The sequence below is a fragment of the Mus caroli genome, chromosome 5, assembly GCF_900094665.2.
Source record: "Mus caroli chromosome 5, CAROLI_EIJ_v1.1, whole genome shotgun sequence".
Lineage (NCBI taxonomy): Eukaryota > Metazoa > Chordata > Mammalia > Rodentia > Muridae > Mus > Mus caroli.
Window position 1 is genome coordinate 60,179,097 of NC_034574.1, and position 18,368 is coordinate 60,197,464.

General features: G+C 45.0%; 1 protein-coding gene across 15 annotated transcripts in view; it reads left to right on the plus strand.

The window, feature by feature from the left end:
- The window catches only part of Limch1 (LIM and calponin homology domains 1), a 310,330-nt gene that overhangs the window by 113,176 nt on the left and 178,786 nt on the right, over positions 1 to 18,368 (plus strand). For 13 of the 15 annotated variants that reach the window (XM_029477930.1, XM_029477931.1, XM_029477934.1 and 10 more), the window contains exon 2: positions 565 to 635. In XM_029477930.1, coding sequence (XP_029333790.1) covers positions 565 to 635 — 71 coding nt within the window. Of the gene's footprint in view, positions 1 to 151; positions 420 to 564; positions 636 to 18,368 lie in introns of those variants that run through there. The other 2 variants (XM_029477945.1, XM_029477936.1) reach the window with 2 other exon arrangements.

Below are 18,368 nucleotides of genomic sequence, written 5' to 3' on the forward strand. Positions count from 1 at the left end.
CATGTTTACAGACGTGCCTATTTGGTATATTTCAGGCCAGGCATTTGTATTTAGAGAATGGACAAATAAAACTCTGAGTACCTTGTTCCCTGCCAATGGTTGCTGACAGCCAGAGACACCATAAATGTCCCTCAGTCCCGTTCTGTCATTTATGCATGTGGGCTACAGTCTGCAGTCATAGTATTAAGTCTCCTGACATTAGACATACAGGGTCTTTGTGCTTGGGCAATTCCTTCTATGTGTTGTTATTGTTTTGTATGTTGAGAGTGTGTGCATCCCCATCGAAGAGATACACTGTGACCTTGACTTACTAAGTTGAGCCTGGAAAGTAACAGTCTTATCAGGAAAAGCTGACACTTCTTGGCCCAAGTTTATTTCACCTGATCCATGCAAAGCCACACCTGGGAAGGGAATTCAAGGTTAATAGATTTTCTCATTCTTGGAGTGTCATGAGTTTTTCAGGGCTCTCGATTTTTGTTTTGCTTTGTTTTTAATACCGAACTTCCTGGTTATAAAAGAAAAACTTATGTCTCTTTTCCTTTTTTTTTTTTTTTTCTTTTCCAGCAAGTCACTGGTCGAAGTTTTGGTGACAAAGACTTCCGGACAGGACTAGAAAATGGAATCCTCCTTTGCGAGTAAGTAATGCCTGCATTCCTTGGTTTTATTCTAGGGATGTACTTAATCTATCACTCAGTTTGTCTGTAAGACTTCCAGTGTAGTCTGACTTTTTTCTCTTTTATTTATTTACTTTTTCTCTTTGAGACAGGGTCTCTCCACGGCTGGTCTCTAACAGTCGTGCTCTAGACCGGCATGCACTTGTATCTACAGAGATCTGCCTGCCACTGCCTTCTAAATCTGGCCTCCAGTATTTTACTTTTGATTGACTCACAGGTTGAATCTTGCAAGAAACCACTGGGATAGGCGGGGAGCATATGTGGAAAGTGAGCGTCTACATGCAAAGGGAATCGTGGGGACCATAGTAATTGCAAATTAGATAAGGAAATAGAACTCGCTGGTGTCCTGCTCCCAGTAATTTCCCCACTTGGGAACTTGTGTCTCAATAACTGTAAGGATGCGGGTCTATCTGTGCTACAAGTAATGGGGTTTCTATCCTTGGAAATCTCAACCCAGAGCGTCTTGTAGCAAGTGAACACAGTGTTTCTGTAAATTCAGGGCATCTTAAAAGCAGGCCAGGATGGGTTCCTCACTAGCTCTGCTTTGTGCAGGGTGGGGTGTGTGTGTGTGTGTGTGTGTGTGTGTAGCGGGGGGACGGTTGGGTATGTTTCACTTGTGCTGTTGACTGAGTCCAGAATGGATAGTGATGGCAGTGTCTCTTGTGTTTTTGAGCAAAGCTCTGTCATCGAGTGTTGTAGTAAGTATTTAACCTCAGTCAGGGGTTTCTATCCTGCCTTTCATCATTCAGTTCCCAGATAAAAGAAAGACACATAACTTTCATATTTATAATAAGCCGTTAAAGTACTAGAGCTGGGCAGATATCTACCCGCTAAGCTATTGTGCCTACTTCCCTTCCAATAACCCCGAGTTATATCTTTCCATGTTCCATCTGGGCTGTTCTTAACTCCAATTAGCCAGCCCTCATGGCCATGTTTTCATGACTCACCTACCCCCTTACTGCTCTACTGCATAGGCACTTGGGGACTTAAACACTCAACTGTGAGCAAGGCTCTCTGCAGGGTTGTGTAGTGCATCACAGACAAAAGTCACTTATTGTGTAGACTTCTTTTCTACATAGCTCATGTCAGTGTGTTCTGCTGCCTCACTGCCTGTCTTTGTTTAAAGAAAACTTGGGAACCCCAGATTGCTGTTTCTATTTCCTCTTTGGAGGGGGTGCTCTTCTTGGGCGTTCCTTCCCTCAGCCCCTCTCCTCTGTGTTTTATAGCTGAACCAGAGCTCATCTGTAGGTAAGCTGTAATTAGATGGTATAGGGCCTCCCTGAACAGACAGGCTCTTAACCGCCCTTCTGTGATAGCACTGGCACTGAATCTGGACTCGCAGCCTTCTTTTGGATCAACAGCCTGCTGAGAGCTGGCAGGGTGCAGCATACTTTATGTTGAAAGAGTGTCAGTGTTGAGTATCATTATTATTATTATTATTGTCAACTTGATACATTCTAGAGTCATTTGAGCAGACAGAACCTCAACTGAGAAAAATGCCCCATCAGATGACCTTCAGCAAGCCTGTGGGGCATTTTCTTGGTCTATGACTGATATGGAAAGGCCCAGGTCACTGGGTGTGGTAACATGTCTAGGCAGGTGGTCCTGAGTGCTATAAGAAAACACATTGAGGGAGCTGGAGAGACGGCTCAGCGGTTAAGAGCACCGACTGTTCTTCCAGAGGTCCTGAGTTCAATTCTCAGCATCCACATGGTGGCTCACAACCATCTGAAATGGAATCTGATGCCCTCTTCTCGTGTGTCTGAAGACAGCGACAGTGTGCTGACCGAGGCATGGGCAGCAAGCCAGTAGGCAGCGTTCTTGTATAGCGTCTGCTTTAGTCCCTGCCTTGAGTTCCTGCCCTGGCTTCTCTCAGTGATGGAGTATGAGCTGAGAATTGTTAGGTATAATGAACACTTTTCTCATCTCTGTTGCTTCTGCTCCTGGTGTTTATCACAGCAACAGAAACCTAACTAAGTCAGGGTCTTTGGTACCAATCTTTTGTTCATTCAAAATTGATTCCAGAGAATCCTAAAGGCCCGAGTGAAGTGAGCTCTTGGTGGAGAGTTTCTTAAAAGGTCTGGGATCAAAGTACGATAAAGCTGCGAGTATCTGACACACGTCACACTACCAGAGGTATGAGCCAGATACTATACTGTTTTCTTCAGGATGTAAGGCTGGGTCAGTCCATGAAGAAGCAGCTGCCCTGGGACAAAATGGTGTCGACAGCTGTCAGACTGCCTGCAGTACCTCCAGAAGGGGATATTTTCTGCCCCACCTTCTACCATGACGTCATCATTTAGACAGACCTCTATGGCATTTCATATAGATACGAGATTGGCAGACGATGGCCTTCTATGTATGTTTGTACTGGCCACTTTGCTCAGATAGTTTTATGTGTTTCAGTGTATTTTCAGAGAAACTGGATGAGTCCCCAAAAGGACTATGGGATTGCTGTAGCCGTGAAATGCTTATTCTCAAAAGGTGACCTCATTAAGCTGTAGAGTTTGACCAATGCAGGCTACTATTTTGGTAAATCAAATACCCTTCCCCCGCCCCCCCCCCTTTAAACCAAAGAGTCACTCAGGAATTTCTTTCAAGTTTCTCTTTTAACTTTTCAATTCAAAGGATTTCTCATGTATGAGAAAGCTGTAATAATATGTAGATACCTATCTGTCATGCCCCAAGGCACACTGATTACTCTCGTTTTGCCACACTTACATCATTTCTTCATGTCGACATGCCTCCGTTTGCACTAAGCATTTGAAAGGGAGATGTTTTCACCGCGAAACTCAGCTCCTAAACTGTCAAGTGTGGACCATCTAAGTGCAAGGACGCTCTCCTGGAAGACGTTTGGCCATGCCCGACACTGTGTGAGAGGACACAGTGAACACTCAGTACAGTTCACTGTCCCTATTACTGTCCGTGGAACTAGGCCAAAAGCCAATTATGACGGTGACATGGTCGACGCCCCTCTGTGTCACCATGCCCCCGGCTGCTCTCTCCCAGGGGCTGCCAGCTAGCAGCAGGGTGAGGGAATTTGCATTTTACTTTCTAGCTTCTCTTATCCAGTTTGTGAGCAAAAGCTGGGCAAGACGTATTGAGTCCCTTACAAACTTGATCATCTGTGAGTAATGAACTTTGGCTGGCAGGGCTTGGGAACAAGAATATTGCTTATTTTGCAAACAATAACCTTGACTACTGTACTGATGTCACTTCCTCGTGCGTCTCCAGTGAGCAGTGGTTCTTTCCTCTGGCAGCCTGTTTAGGACTCTCCAGGCAGAAACAGTGGGTTTCTCTGTGGCTTTCTAAGGACTGTTTTTAACCTGACTCTAATAGTATCACAGAACGCCTTCCCTGCTGTGTAACTACATCTGTTGGTTACACTGGACCCCAGCTTCTTGAAAATGCTTTGATATATAGCCTTGTATTTGCCTCACTGGGTACTGGCTTGGCACACAACGTTTGCGCTAAGCACTTGTTGAAACTGAGACCCAGTAGTAAAATCCATGCCTAGGGTATCAGTAACAACCCTCATCTCTTTCTCTCTCTCTCTCTCTCTCTCTCTCATTCCCCCCTGCCCCCCCACACAAATTTTATACAAAGAACATATTCCTGAATATCAGTACAGTGTAAAATGGAAACATTGCTCTCTTCCTTTAAGATTGGATTCTTTGTGGGACCTCAGTCATTCTAGGAGGCAAAAAACTACATGGATGCATTTTATTTTGTTAACACATTCTCCTGGAATGTCAAGTTTGAGTATGTGATTCTACAAATAAGTGACCGATAAAGAATGTCTCAGTGGATTTTTTGCCTCTGTTCTTCTGTTGCCGAAATAATCTTCTGAAGATAAGAAATCTGCTGGCCCACCCTTGTTTATGCTGTCCCTGATAAATGAGCTGCTTGCTCTAAGAAGGAGGGCTTGTCTTGGATTCCTGTCGTGATTTCAGCATGTGATGTGGTGTGAACAGATGGGACTGGTCCTCTAGGGCAGATGGGGGTTGATGGAGCCGTTCTTCCTGGAGGATTTCTTATCATGTGGGGTTCTTGTGGGACACTGTCCATGCATAGCACAGCTCTGAGTGTAGGCATTGAGGGCCATAAGCAGGGAACGTGAGAAATAACCTTCAAAGACTTTATGATGTGCTTATAGAGTGATCTCACACATGCGCACACACACATGCACACACACATGCACACATGCACACACAAGCGCACACATACACACATGCACACATACATACACATGCACAAATATACATATAAGCACACACACATACACACTCATGCACACACACACACACACACATGTGCACACCACAATGTAGTGAGTTTGGAGGGGAAATCAGTGTCTCAATAAATGTAGACATGAACAAGATTTAATTTCCAGTATTTAATAAAAGGATAAAAAGGGGGATATTGTTGTGGTTTGATACACAGTTATTCAGGAGATGATCTATCAGTTGGATCTTACTTCATCTAGGCCAAAGGAAACGACAGTCATTTAATATCATCTGGTTTTGTTTGTTTTGTTTACTTCTTTATATTTCCACAATACTTTTGGTCACAAAAACAATCAGTTCTCTAACACCAGCCAGACCAGATGTCCCATAACTTAAATTCCTCTTAAAGATAATTTTTCAATTTCTTTTATTTTACATGTATGATTGTTTAGGCTGCATGTGTGTATATGTACACATGTGTGCCACTGGAGGTCAGAAGAAGGCATTAGATTTACTGAAAATGAAGTTACAGATAGTTGTGAGCCGCCATGTGAGTGCTCGGAACTGAATTTATATTTTTCGAAAGAGTGATAAAGACTCTTATCGCTGGGGCATCTCTCCAGCTCCCTCTTACTCTTGGCACTAGCTGGAGTCAGTGCAGTGCCACAAGACCACACCCTAGTGAGTCTCACAGGCTATCGACAGCAGCTGTCTCACTCAGCTACAAATTGAACGTGCTCATGGCCTCCTGTCTTAGGTTTTATCAGTTGCTAAAGGATTCAGGGGAGTGCCTTACTAGTTGGTCATAAGAGCTACTAAGGATGAGCTATGATGAAGCAATGTTTTGGGCAAGGTGTGAAGCAACAGGCATGGAGATGCTGTACCCTCTCTGGTCGGGTCACCCTACCATCTCACAATCAGCAATGCAAACTCACTTATGCTTTAGAGAGTTTTTATGGCGGGTTTATTACAGGATCCTGCATGGTTAACTCCCCTTCCCTGTGGATGGGAGTCAGACCTGAAATTTCAGACTTCTGATCCAGCTTGGTCTTTCTCATGATCGGTTTCTACCTTTCTGCTGAGGATCACCACTCATAACAAGAGATAATGTTGCTCCCCCCCCACCCCCAGGATATTCCATGAAGAGTTCTGCATCAAAGACCAGAATCAAAGACCAGATACCAGAGCAAGCAATGTACCTAGAATCTCTACTGCTAGGGAAGTTATAAAAGTTTAAGGAGATGTATGCCAGGGACCAGGAGTAAAGATGTATGAGAAGGTTTTATTGTAAGCCACAACATCATGGCATTCTTTCGAGGAATAGCAGTGGGAAGAAGGAAAGTTTGGAGTTAGAGGAGGTGTGCTTGGTAAACACAGAAGAGAGCTGCCTACCAGTTGGTAAGGAAGGAGATAGTTCTTTTTGTTCATTCAATGCAGCATTAAAAAAATATTTTTATCCACCAACCAAAGAAAACACATGGTGGGACTCATGGCTCTAGCTGCATATGTAGAAGAGGATGGCCTATTGGTCAGCAATGGGAGGAGAGGCCCTTCGTCCTGTGAAGGTTCTGTGCACCAGTATAGGGGAGTGCCAGGACCAGGAAGTGGGAGTGGGTGGGTTGGTGAGCAGGGGGAAGGGACTGGGAATAAGGGGTTTTCGGAGGGGAAACCAGGAAAGAGGATAGCATTTGAAGTGTAAATAAAGATAATATCTAATAAAAAAAGAAAAAATATATTTTATTTTATCTTAGTTTATTTTATGCATATGGGTGTCTTACCCCTGGTGTAAAATCCCAAAAGAGGCCAGGAGAGGGCTTCAGATCTCCTAGCGCTGGAGTTCTAAGTGGTGGTGAGCCACTCTGTGGCTGCTGAGACTTGAACCCAGGCCCTCTGGAAGAGCATCTAGTGTTTTTTAACCACTGATCCATCTTCCTAGCCCTTGAATGAAGCATTTTAAGAAACCCACTTAGAAAATGTGGATGTCACTCTTAATGATAGCCCACTAAACAGTGAAGTCAGATAATCAATGAGGGAGATAATCAGATTCAGTCTCTGAATCAGAACTGCACGTGGGAGATAAGCCTCAGGTTGCCTGGAGGGTGCAATGTTTAGACAGAGAGTTTGAGGAAGTCTAGAAACTCTTTTACTGCCAGAGGAGATGAGGTAGAAAAGAAACATACTCCATACCTCCAACAGGAAGAAGAGTGTCCATGGGAAGAACTGTGGATGGACATGTTGAGCTCAAACATGGGGGGCAAGGCATGGAATCAGAGTGGGTGCAGCGAGGTAGGGAGACTGAGATCTGAAGGACCCCAGGAGCCACACAAAGATTTGGAAGTTTGATCTCCAGAGCAGAAGTGAGACTATTGATGAAGTCATCAGGATAGAGTGTATTGATGAATACAAAGATTTTTTTTTTAAGCCAATATATCTCTGTTGCGAATGACAGACCACAAGGCTATACTCTCAGGGTCCTCTGTGGAGAAGGGTTATAATTTCAGTTTGGGCAGGTCAAGCCTGAAATATAGATACACCACCTAAGCGGGAGAACTGTGGGCCTTTAGAGATTGAGGACTGGGAGCTTAGAAGGGTGACAGGAGAGCCTTGGTTAGTTGTCATGGGTAAGCTTCGAGACTTGGCAGGGTCTGAGAGAAAGCCACACCCAGAGAGAGGAGCAGAACACATCTCAGTTTGAGGGAGTTTCTCCCTTGTTCCCAGGAGAGGAGAGAGATGCGGACAAAAGGCTATCAGAGAGCTGAGAGGAAACCAGGAATGTGTGATGCCATGGAAACCTAGGTTGCTAAGGAGACTCTTAGGAAGCTAAAGCAGCCTCCTGTGTTCCCAAGAACCTGTGCAAATCAGGCTGAGGTAGCCATGCCCCAGTAGCAGGGGAGATAGATGCCAGAGGCCTTTGCTAATAAGTGACATCAAATAATCACGTTCCCACCTGGCTGAGTTAGGTTTGCCTCTTGTGTTTCATCTTCTCAGGGGGCTACTGTGAAAGAGCTTAAGTAAGATGAACGACACATGCAAGGCTTTCCCATGCCCCTGAGAAGGAAGCGGAGTTACTGTGACCTGATGGTTTGTGAATGGACTGACCCTACAGTTATAAACCAAGATGGCACTCACAGTGGATGGGTAGTAGATGAGACACCGAAACAAGTGGCATTTGGGACTGCCCCCTGAGAACTGGGATGCATGCTCATCCTAGCCGTTGGCCACTGGTTTCATACTGTTGTTTTGGGAATAGCATTGCTTTGTTTGAGATCTAGACCCACCTCTAACTAAGTATACACAACGACCTGAGCAGGTAAACAGCCTGGACTTCCCAAGCCCTCTGTCCAGCTGGCCACATGGACGGATGATGGTGGCACTCACTGTATCTTTAGACTTTGTCTGAAGCTTTTTCCCCAACCCAGATTCTCAGTCAAATCTTAGCACACTTGGTCCTCTCCACTGTTACTCGCGCTGGTCTTAGCAGGCTGGTAAGAACTTGATAGGCCTTCTGTGTAGGTTTCCTTCTTGCTTCACTGCCAAATCACAGTTGGTCCCACTGACTTGGCCTGTCTCTAGCTTTTGGGCATCAAGACTCATTAAGCCTTCGAGTTCAAGTGAGGACAGTTTGAGCTGCTCTCGCCCCTCCCCCCTAAGGTCGCTAGTGAAAAACTGCTTTTTGTTTGAAGATTGGCCTCGCTTAGGTGGGGACTAAAGCAAAGACCGAGGATCCCAGTGGCCTTCTGTGCAGAAAAAAAAAATCCCACACACGGAAACCATGCCAGGCCAGTGCACAGGACTCTCGCAATGAGTAGAATGGACCCCTGGTTCTCCAGAAATCAATAGCCTCTTGGCACAGTGGATCCTTTCAAGCCGTTCTCTCAGCATCGATTACAAAGTCTTCTTGGGGAACTCTTTGGAGCCTGCCAGCATCTTGCCTTTGAAACTAAATTGTCCTCGTCCATCTTTGTAACATTTTTCTCCTTGTAAAGCCATGGGCTCCTTGTCCCATCTGCTCTTGTCCTTGTTGAGGCTTTGGGATAACACAGATCTTGGGTCTTGGAGCTGCTCTTGATGCTGCTCACAACTGTGTTTGACATTTATTTTAGGATAATTATCATTCAATAACTATTTCCAGTATGGCGTGGTTTCTCCCACCTTGTCAATCCCATGTCTTGATAGATGCAAGCCTTCTATTGACTTAAAACAGCTTAATCTCTTGACTTCTGGAGAGATTTTGTATACATGAATTGACTTAGAATCAGGCAGGAAACTGCGGTGTGGCAGGAGGCTGGTCTGCTGCTTTGCCTCCTGGGCGAGCCCCATGTTCACTTAGGCTTTGCTGCCATTCAGAGGGCTTTAGTAGCTCCCTAATTGAAGTTCTGTAATAATTCGATCTTTTGATGGCCTCTCATGGGCTGTCAAGCTGGGTGGGCTGGCTTCCCACGACGAAGTGTGGAAATGTCCTGTCTCCACCATTTTTTCCTCTCAGTGTTTTCTTTGGTTACCCACAGGAGAGGGTCCTTTCTTAAATAGCCTACCCAGGGTCTGCCTTATGAATTATTTCTTTTTAAAGTGAACTGTAAAAGTAGACTTCCTTCTTTTTACTAGAGCAAACAAAGAGCAAAGGAGATGGAAAAGAATTGAGGCTGGTGAGTGTGGTTAGCACTGGTGCCCACTTTTCCTTAAGCTCCTGTAGATTGCTCTGGAAGGCTAACTTTATGGTGGAAAGAGCCTGCTTACCTCATCCCAGGTGGGAAGGGAAACTTGAATTCTTCCGTCCTTATCCCTCCTTCAGGACATGGCTGCGTTTCCACTGACAGGTGTCCCTGACTGACTGATTGGTAGGTTTCCACAGAGTGGGCCAGTGCTGTCCCTGTGCACTGGCCCCAGAATATGAGCTGTGGTCCCTGCTATTGGCTCTATGTCTTCCTGTCCACACTTGCTTCACTTCCTTCCAGCCCCTGGAGTGCTCTCCTTTCTGGCCAGTTTCATCTCTCTAAGTCCTAAACACACAACCACACTGGGCACCTTTCTGTCCACTAACTACCTGATGGCTACATCCTGTATTCAGTGCTTTGTGTGTGCATGGCTGAGTACACCTACAGTATAAATGGAAGTGCTCATTTCAAGTGTTCTCTCCCGTGTTTTGGGTTTGAAAGGTATTTTGGCTGTGCCTAGATTTAGTAATTAGTCTCGCACATGACAGTACTCAGGATAATTATATTTTTAGATTAGATATTCCTCAAAGTAATGACAGCGATCGCTACTCAGCCCTCTATTACTGTAACAAAATATCTAAGACAATACTCTTTAAAAATAATAAAGGTGTCCACTCACAGTTTCAGGGGTTTCTGTCCATGGTTGGTTACCTATTGCTTTTGAGCCTATGTCAAGGTTCAAAAGCCAGTTGAAAAATGAACATTACGGCAAGTGTGCAAAGTGGAAGGAACCTGTTTATCCCAAGGTGGGAGGGAAGTGGGTCAGGGGACATTGGAGAGGCTAGAATGCCAGTACTCTTCAGGGCACACCCACAATATCCACAAGTCTTTCTATAACCTCCACTTCTTAGTCCACCAGCAGCAAATAATGTCAGGCTGGGGACTAAGTGTTTAGCACACAGGCCTTTGAGGGACATTTTAGACCCATCTTTGTTTGCCCAGTGGATCTAGTGCAGGGCAGGCATATAATATGCTTTCCAAGGGGTCATGTAGAGAGAGAAAGTTATTCCAAAGTTAGCGTATTTATAGCTAACATACTAATATAACTAATTAGTAAATGCGTATTAAATCTGATCCATCTTATTCCAAAATAAATTCTAGAGCTAAATTTAAGACCTAAACTCTAAAACTCTCAGAAAGCAGGACTAACTGGGTTAGACCCCCTGGGTGGTTTGTTTGTTTGTTTGTTTTGCTGGGTTTTGTTTTTGTTTGTTTTTGTTTTACATCTAACATCACAATTGCAGCCATGAAAGAAAAAAATGTGAATTGGACTCTACCAAAATTAGTTTTGGTTGTTGTCATTTTGAGCTATGGGCTTGTCATATAGCCTAGGCTGGCCTTGAACACATTTTAACCTAACCAGTTGGAAAGTATATGAAAGGATAAGGGACCTATCTCTAGAATATGTAAAGAACTCTTACTACTCAATAACAAAAAGATGAGCAACCAAATCTAAAAATGGACAAAAGATACAAATAATTGTCAGACCTTGAAAGGCAGGCTGTTTTTTGGTTGAACCGGGTTTAAACCCTGGAGACCCAGCAGGTGTTTCTGCAAGGGGCGGAAGGCATTTGCCACGCTCCCAGACACTAGGCTCCTAACACGAGGTCATAGCTCTCCATAATTCTGTGGCCATCAGTCACATAGGGCAATGCCCCAAGCCTCTCCACAGGTAGAGTTCGTGACTACAGGTCACGTAGCCTCAAGACGGATCTCCATTTTTAATGAGGTACCTAAAGGCTTGAAGGGCTTAGCTAATTAAGCTCCCCTTCCCAGACACTCCTCCCTGCAAAAAGTATTTAACTTCAGGCTCACCCTGAGAAAGTGGGGTGTGGTTTCACTCATCACAACTCTCCACCATGACAATAAACGCCTTAAAACCATGGACTGCCTCTTCTCATCGGGATCCGCAGTGGGGAACAATGGAGCAGGTCTTCCTCTAAAGACCCGTGTGTCTAATCTCACACAGGAGGCCTCTCTGCATTCGCAGCCACAGTCTCCACCAAGCCATGCTGCCCGCCACCAAGCAAGCCAAAGACTCTCCTTCCTGTGGGAACCAGCCGGAGCTCTCTCCTCCTCCTCTTTTTCCTTCGGCCCCAGGCCAGAACCAGTCCTGTGGGCCCACACTCTGTTCTCAGTTCTTCTGCCACAGTAAGCTTGGTCTGCGATGTCCAAGAGCTAGAACCTGCTGTCCCTGGCTTCTGTGTGGCCTGGGGACTCAAGAGCCAGCTCCCAGCAGTTCCCTGGGGACCTCAGACTGTGCTTCCCCACTCCTGGAGTGAGGTTTTGCGGCGTCTCACAACCCAATGCCTGCCTGTTGGCTGGGTGTGTGCAGTCAAACTTCCTGTGTTCTGTCTCGCCCAGTGGCCCGAGCCCTGGGCCTGACAGGGCCTCTTAGACCACAGACATTTCTCCTAAAAAGCTATACACATGGGCAATTAGTTCACGAGAAGATGCTTACTATCCTTAGCAGTTATGCCCCTGCGGACATGCACAAGGGACATGAAAAGCAGATCCAAAAAAAGTCATTCACAAATGCTCTCAACAGCATTATTCAAAATAGCCCAATGGGGAAAATACTCAAATGCCCAACAGAAGTGGACGTCCTATCCACACTGTTCGCGATGGTCTAATTGTGATGTATTGACACATGGCACAGTGTGGATGAGTCACGAAGACCACACCCTATGAGGCCCTTTAGATGAAATACCCAGAAGAGGTAAATCTTTTTTTTTTTTTTTTATTTATTATATGTAAGTACATTGTAGCTGTCTTCAGACACTCCAGAAGAGGGCGCCAGGTCTCCTTACGGATGGTTGTGAGCCACCATGTGGTTGCTGGGATTTGAACTCTGGACCTTTGGAAGAGCAGTCAGGTGCTCTTACCCACTGAGCCATCTCACCAGCCCCAGAAGAGGTAAATCTATAGAGGCAGAGAATAGATTAGTGCTTTCCTAGGGCAAGGGGTTGTGGGTGGGTAACAGAGGGAAGGAAGCTAATGGCCTTGGGGTTTCTTTTTCAGGGAAAAAAAAGATTAAAATTAGTTTTAGGGCTAGCTACATTATCTTAACAGCTGTGCAAGAAGCTTAATTTTAGACTTTTAATGGTTTTATGAATTCTGCTTCATTAATAACACATACATATTTAAGCCTGTTTTGTTTCAAGAAGTCTAAAAAGTCATCTAGATGTACTTCTGATTCCATTCTATTCCTTTCTGGGTGTTGACTATATGATATGCTAATGTTCCATTAGTATTATATAACTTTATTGATGACATTGTACTGTAGGTTGATTATATTATATTGTTATATAAGAAGTTCTTGTTCAGATATAGTGTAGTCTCTCAGACTTGTGTAGTCTTGTGTACATAGCACAAGTAACAAGGACTCAACACATTCGGTGTCCACTGCTTCCCTACCAGAGCTCCTGGCTTCAGGAACATAACCTCTCCACTTTTGGGGCACAGCCCATAAGGCAGAAGGACAAGTGCTCTGTAATGGAAGCTGGCCCTGGTGTCTTTCTACTCACCCTTACCCAGTTGGTTTGCTTCATGACACATCACAGAGGAAGAACCCAGGGATGTTGCTGCCTCCTTTGGGGACAGCCAACCTCCAACTGTCCTTGGGAGAAATCAGGACAGACCCTGCTCTTCCCACCCCTCTCCCACAAATCAACAGCCACGTCATGATATGATAGCTGCTAAGAATGACCTGAGGGTCTAGCAGATGACCCTGTTGAAATGTGGTTGCCTGGATCCAATTCTTATCTTGGTCCTCAGAGCATGATTTAACTATGGTCACCACCGCAAAGTTAATGAATGGAGATTCACTGCAGTCTATTGTAGTTTCCACGTTGATGTTTAAGGCTTCCCTAACACTTGATAATTATTTATCAATACACTGAGCAAACAATCACTAAGGCCCTACCGGAGACTAGTCTTTATAGTCCAGCTAAGATTACAGAGAATATGGGCTCTTTTCCTAATTAATCAGATTTTCTGTGATTTGGGATAAGTACAGAGGTCAAAAGAAAACCCATAAATATTGGAATCTGATAATGGAGGGTGAAAGTCTGTACCTAGAGAATGTGTCAATGAAGAGAAAAAAATTTAAGATGTATTGTAAAGGAGGAGTCAGAGTTTATCAGTCTGCAAAGGACTTGGGGGCGCAGCTCTGATGAAGCCAGGTTAGACAGAAAACTGCAGGTCTATGAAAGCTCTGAGTCACAGGAAGGATCTTTGTGTGCTTTGCAGGCTGGGAACTATTGCATGTACAAGGTGGGGCAGAGTGAAGATGTGAGATTGGTATCAGAGCAGTTTGTGAAGGGGCTTTAGCTGAGTGCAGGGATTTCAGTAGCATCCTGTGAGCATCTGACAGCCTGGGCTGTTTCTATCCAGGAGATCGGTGGTTTGGGACATGGACCCTGCATGGAGGCTTTCATTCCTTTTCTTCAGTGCTCTGACAGGAAGATATGTAATGCCATGTTCTCCTCCCATGGCCAGAGGAGACACACGCGCGCTTCCTACACTTGTCCCCTCTATTCACTCACAGTTCAAGTTCCTGCTCTGTACTTCCCGTTTCCCATAGGCTCGGCGTTATTAGTCATTTAGAATGTAGGTTACATCCCCCAAAGAATTAAGTATTCTCTTGTCCTTTGTGCCCCTCCCACTGTCCATGTCTGTGGCAGCTCTGCAGTTGAACCCAGTCCCATGAATGCGTCAGGGCTTCGTATGGGGTGTGTATGGAAATAATACGTGGGATGAATAGGAAGTAGGTTCACAATTCCAACTGGTCACAATACAGCGGCATCTCTCCTTTCCAAAACAGAAAGGTTCTCTGCAGCCCTGATACCCTCTCCCCACTCCCCTCCTCTTCAGAAATCCAAGGAAGGTGAGGCTATGAAACCTTGAAGAGTTAAATCTCCGTTAGCCTTTGGTAGAAAGCAGGAGTGGTACCTCGGATGGAGCCCCAGTGTAGCTGTATTTGTCCTCGCAGCCCTTTCTGCTTCCCCTTGTGGGCATCCTCCCTTCCTTCCTCCCTCCCCCAGCTTTTCTGTTGCCTTCCGCCCTGTTCAGAGACAACACCCATGTAGAGAACTCATATGAGCTCATTTGCGCTCTCTGTTCTTTATCTCTCCAGCCTATTGCTAACCTGGGCAGGATGCCTAGCAGGAGAATGGAGCCAATGGTTGACACATTAGACTTCCACCTGTGGGAGGCAGGGTGGAAACTGGCTTGGAGGAAATGACAATGCTGTGTACACTATGAGGCATATATATATATATATATATATATATATATATATGCCATGTAATATATATGTACTATATATTATATGTATATTATATGGCGTATAGCCTATGCTAACTATGCTGCTTCATTCCACACCTTTCTTGCATTGTGACTATGAATAGCTGGTGTTTTTGTCCCCATTTTCAGAGGGGGGAATGTAGATTCCTGGTTATTGACTACTTAAATAACCTCAATTGTGAGTTAGAGTTGAGATTTGTTTCTGGTGATTCCTATTATTACTCTTGGGATCTTGAGGGCCTTTGGTTCTGAGGACTCCTTATGAAAGGAGACTACTGGGGGCCTAGTGATGCCCACTTACTGACCTTGGGATGGGCACGGAAGCCTTTTGAGTTGGAGCACAGTGGTTTCACTCTTTGAGCTTTCTCTCCACCCTCCTGACAGTGAGCATGGCAAGAACCAAGCATTTTGCTTTGCGAAAGAAACACTAATTGCAGTCATTAATGCATAATTACTACATAGCACCATGGTGATTACATGTATCATTGCCCGTGTCGGTGGAACGTTAATACTCACTCTGTTTAAGCTACCCTGAAGTCTGTTCCTGTGTTGCCAGTTTTCACAGTTCATTGATCATGTGTGCCATCTCAAATTGGTAGCTTAGAAAAAGCAGAAGAGACCTTGAGAAGAAGTCTTGGTGGCAAAGACTGTTTGGGAGAATGAAGGTTTGATTACAAGGTAAAGGCTTTGGGTGGGGTATTAGTTTGGTTCGCTGTTGCTATGATAAAACACTGACCAACAGTAACTTCAGGAAGAAAGAGTTTATTTGGCTTACAGGTTATAGTCCGTCATTGAGGGATGCCAAGGCAGGAACTCTAGCAAGAACCCAGAGGAAGGAACAAGAGCAGAGACCATGAAGGAACACTGCTTCCTTGCTAAGCTTGCATTTTTATATACCTCACCTGCCCAGGGGAATGATACCACCCACAGTGGGCTGTACTCTTCCACACGAATCATTAATCAAGAAAGTAAATTACCTCCCCCTCCCCACGACATGCCCACAAGCCAACCTGATGGAGGCCATTCTTGAACTGAGGTTTCTTCTTCTCAGGTGACTCCAGTTTTTGTCAGGTTTACAAAAAAATGCAGCTCAGAGGGCATGTATCCTGCAACACAGGAAAACCAAGAAGTCATTTGGAAGAGGGAATGATCCGGGCTAAAACTGGAGTTTTAGAAGCATGGATTTCATGGGCTTACTAGGGTGGGGGCTGCAAATTATTTGTTGGAGTGCAAAAGAAATGGAAATACATGGAGTACTATAAATGGGACATCTGTGTCACCACCCCTTCACCCAAGGCCAGGGAGGGGATGGAAAGACTGTAAGAGCTGGAGGTCAGGGTGGCAAGACCAAGCCAGTCAACATTCTAGCGTGAAGTGGGAGGGGCTCATGAGACTCCACCCCTATCTGAGGAGCTACTGACCGCTGAAGGCTTCTCAGGGGGAAGAGTCACTTTACTTAAGGGCGTGGCCTCCAGTAGGTTAGCATGTCCAGTGGATGGTCCCACTCCTAGGAGTATTTGGAAGCACAAATTGGACCAGGTGGATTACTTTTAAAATAAAAAAATTGTAAGGAAAACATAAAGTTGGGGGGGGGCAAAGGAGGGGGTAGATCTGAGAAGAGTCAGGATGTGGAGCGCTGTTGTGTTAACATGATCTCGACCCATTGTACGAAATGCTCAGAAAATTAATGAGATTTTTTAAAATAAAGGATGATAGGAAAGGACTTAAGAAGTAGAGCTTGTGATTCCCAACTTTGTCAATGTGAGCTCTGACCTCAGATGTGTGCCATGACCTTGGTGAGGGACTTTCCTTATCTAGATCATTTTATGTGGGCGGGCCCTCCACATCCCCAGATGCCATAGCTTCCAGACAGCCAGAATGGCTATGTGAAGGATGCATGGCAAGAGTTGGAAAATGAATCAAATCGGAGCTGCAGAAAGATGCTTTCTGTGATTGCAGATTATATGATCTAAAGATCCAAGGGAAAATATGTGGTGGCTTTATGTTTGAGGACAAGATTTTCTTGGGTATAATTTGCCACATAGGCCTCATTTTCATCAGACGAGTTCCTCCTAGTGAGAGTGAATGTGGGGTCCACTGTTATCAGTAATAAGCACTACACCACAGTTGCTTCAAGTTATAGAAATGTGATTCCATTTGTGCAATTTGAGTTCGGTGTTAGAGAAGGGTAGAGGTGAAGTCAGCTAGAAGTAGTGGATGGAGGAGAGAGAGAGTAGAACTGCCTGTAAGGGTTTGAGGCCTAGAGCTGGGTGGGCTGTATTACTTCTGCCCAAACCCCATTGTCCAAATGTCCATTCCATTCCTGTAGTGAATAAGAAAGGAGGCCGGAGAATGTGGCTTAGTCTGCCTGGAAGAAAAAAGGAAGGCAAGTTTGGAGAGTCCGTGGACAGACTCTAACATAGGAGTTCTGTCAGAACAAGCTCAACTTCAGGGCCCCAGATCCAACTTCCTAGTTTCCAAGCTGACAGAAACCTTCCCAAAGCTCCTGTGATGTTCATGGGTGTGCTCAAGGCAGGTAGCTTAAGTGTGGCCTACCCATCACCCATTCTGGACAAAACACAGCACCCTAAAGACATTGTGTTGGCGTTAATGATGGTGACTTGTATTCTAACCGTGTCCTGCTCACCTCCTCGGTACAGGTATTGTTTTTCTCTCTTTTTTAGACATTTTAATTTTCAAATCTCAAGAGCTTATAAATGTTCCTGGTTCTGCCAAGACAACTCTGCAAAGAAAACTTCGTATGACATCTGTAACGGGTTTATGGTCAAGGTTGCACTGATCACATGCTTAGGCTTGAAACCAGATGCCACGGTGGATTAAATGGAAACGCCTTCATTCAAGGGTTCACAGTCAAACCCAGAAAGCTGTCAGGGAAACCATGTAGAAAAACACTCTTGAGACAAATGAAAGGGGACCCTAAAATGGGCCATTTTTGTCATCAGAGTTCCTTGTCGCAGCTGTACAAACCAAGCTAATGAGTCGATGACATAATCTATTGTTGTAAGGGACAAAGTGGCTTCCCGTGAGATGAAGCTTGGACTTCCCATCCTGGGCTTGTCTAGAGCTGGTCTCTCCCAAGCCCTAGGTTAATTACAAAAACTAGATCTCTGAAATGAATAATTTGTAAAGTCCAATACTCCTGAAATTCTCAGTCGTTTACATCTTACATCTCACACTCCTATTACCATCCAATAGCAATCTGTCCGGTGGCCTAGTTCACCATGTCTGGGCAGAATCTTTATATATAGCACTACACAGTTGTACTGGCTATTTTTGTGTCAACTTGACACAGCTGGAGTTATCACAGAGAAAGGAGCTTCAGTTGAGGAAATGCGTCCATGAGATCCAACTGTAAGGCATTTTCTCAATTAGTGATCAAGGGGGAAAGGCCCCTTGTGGGTGGGACCTTTCCTGGGCTGGTAGTC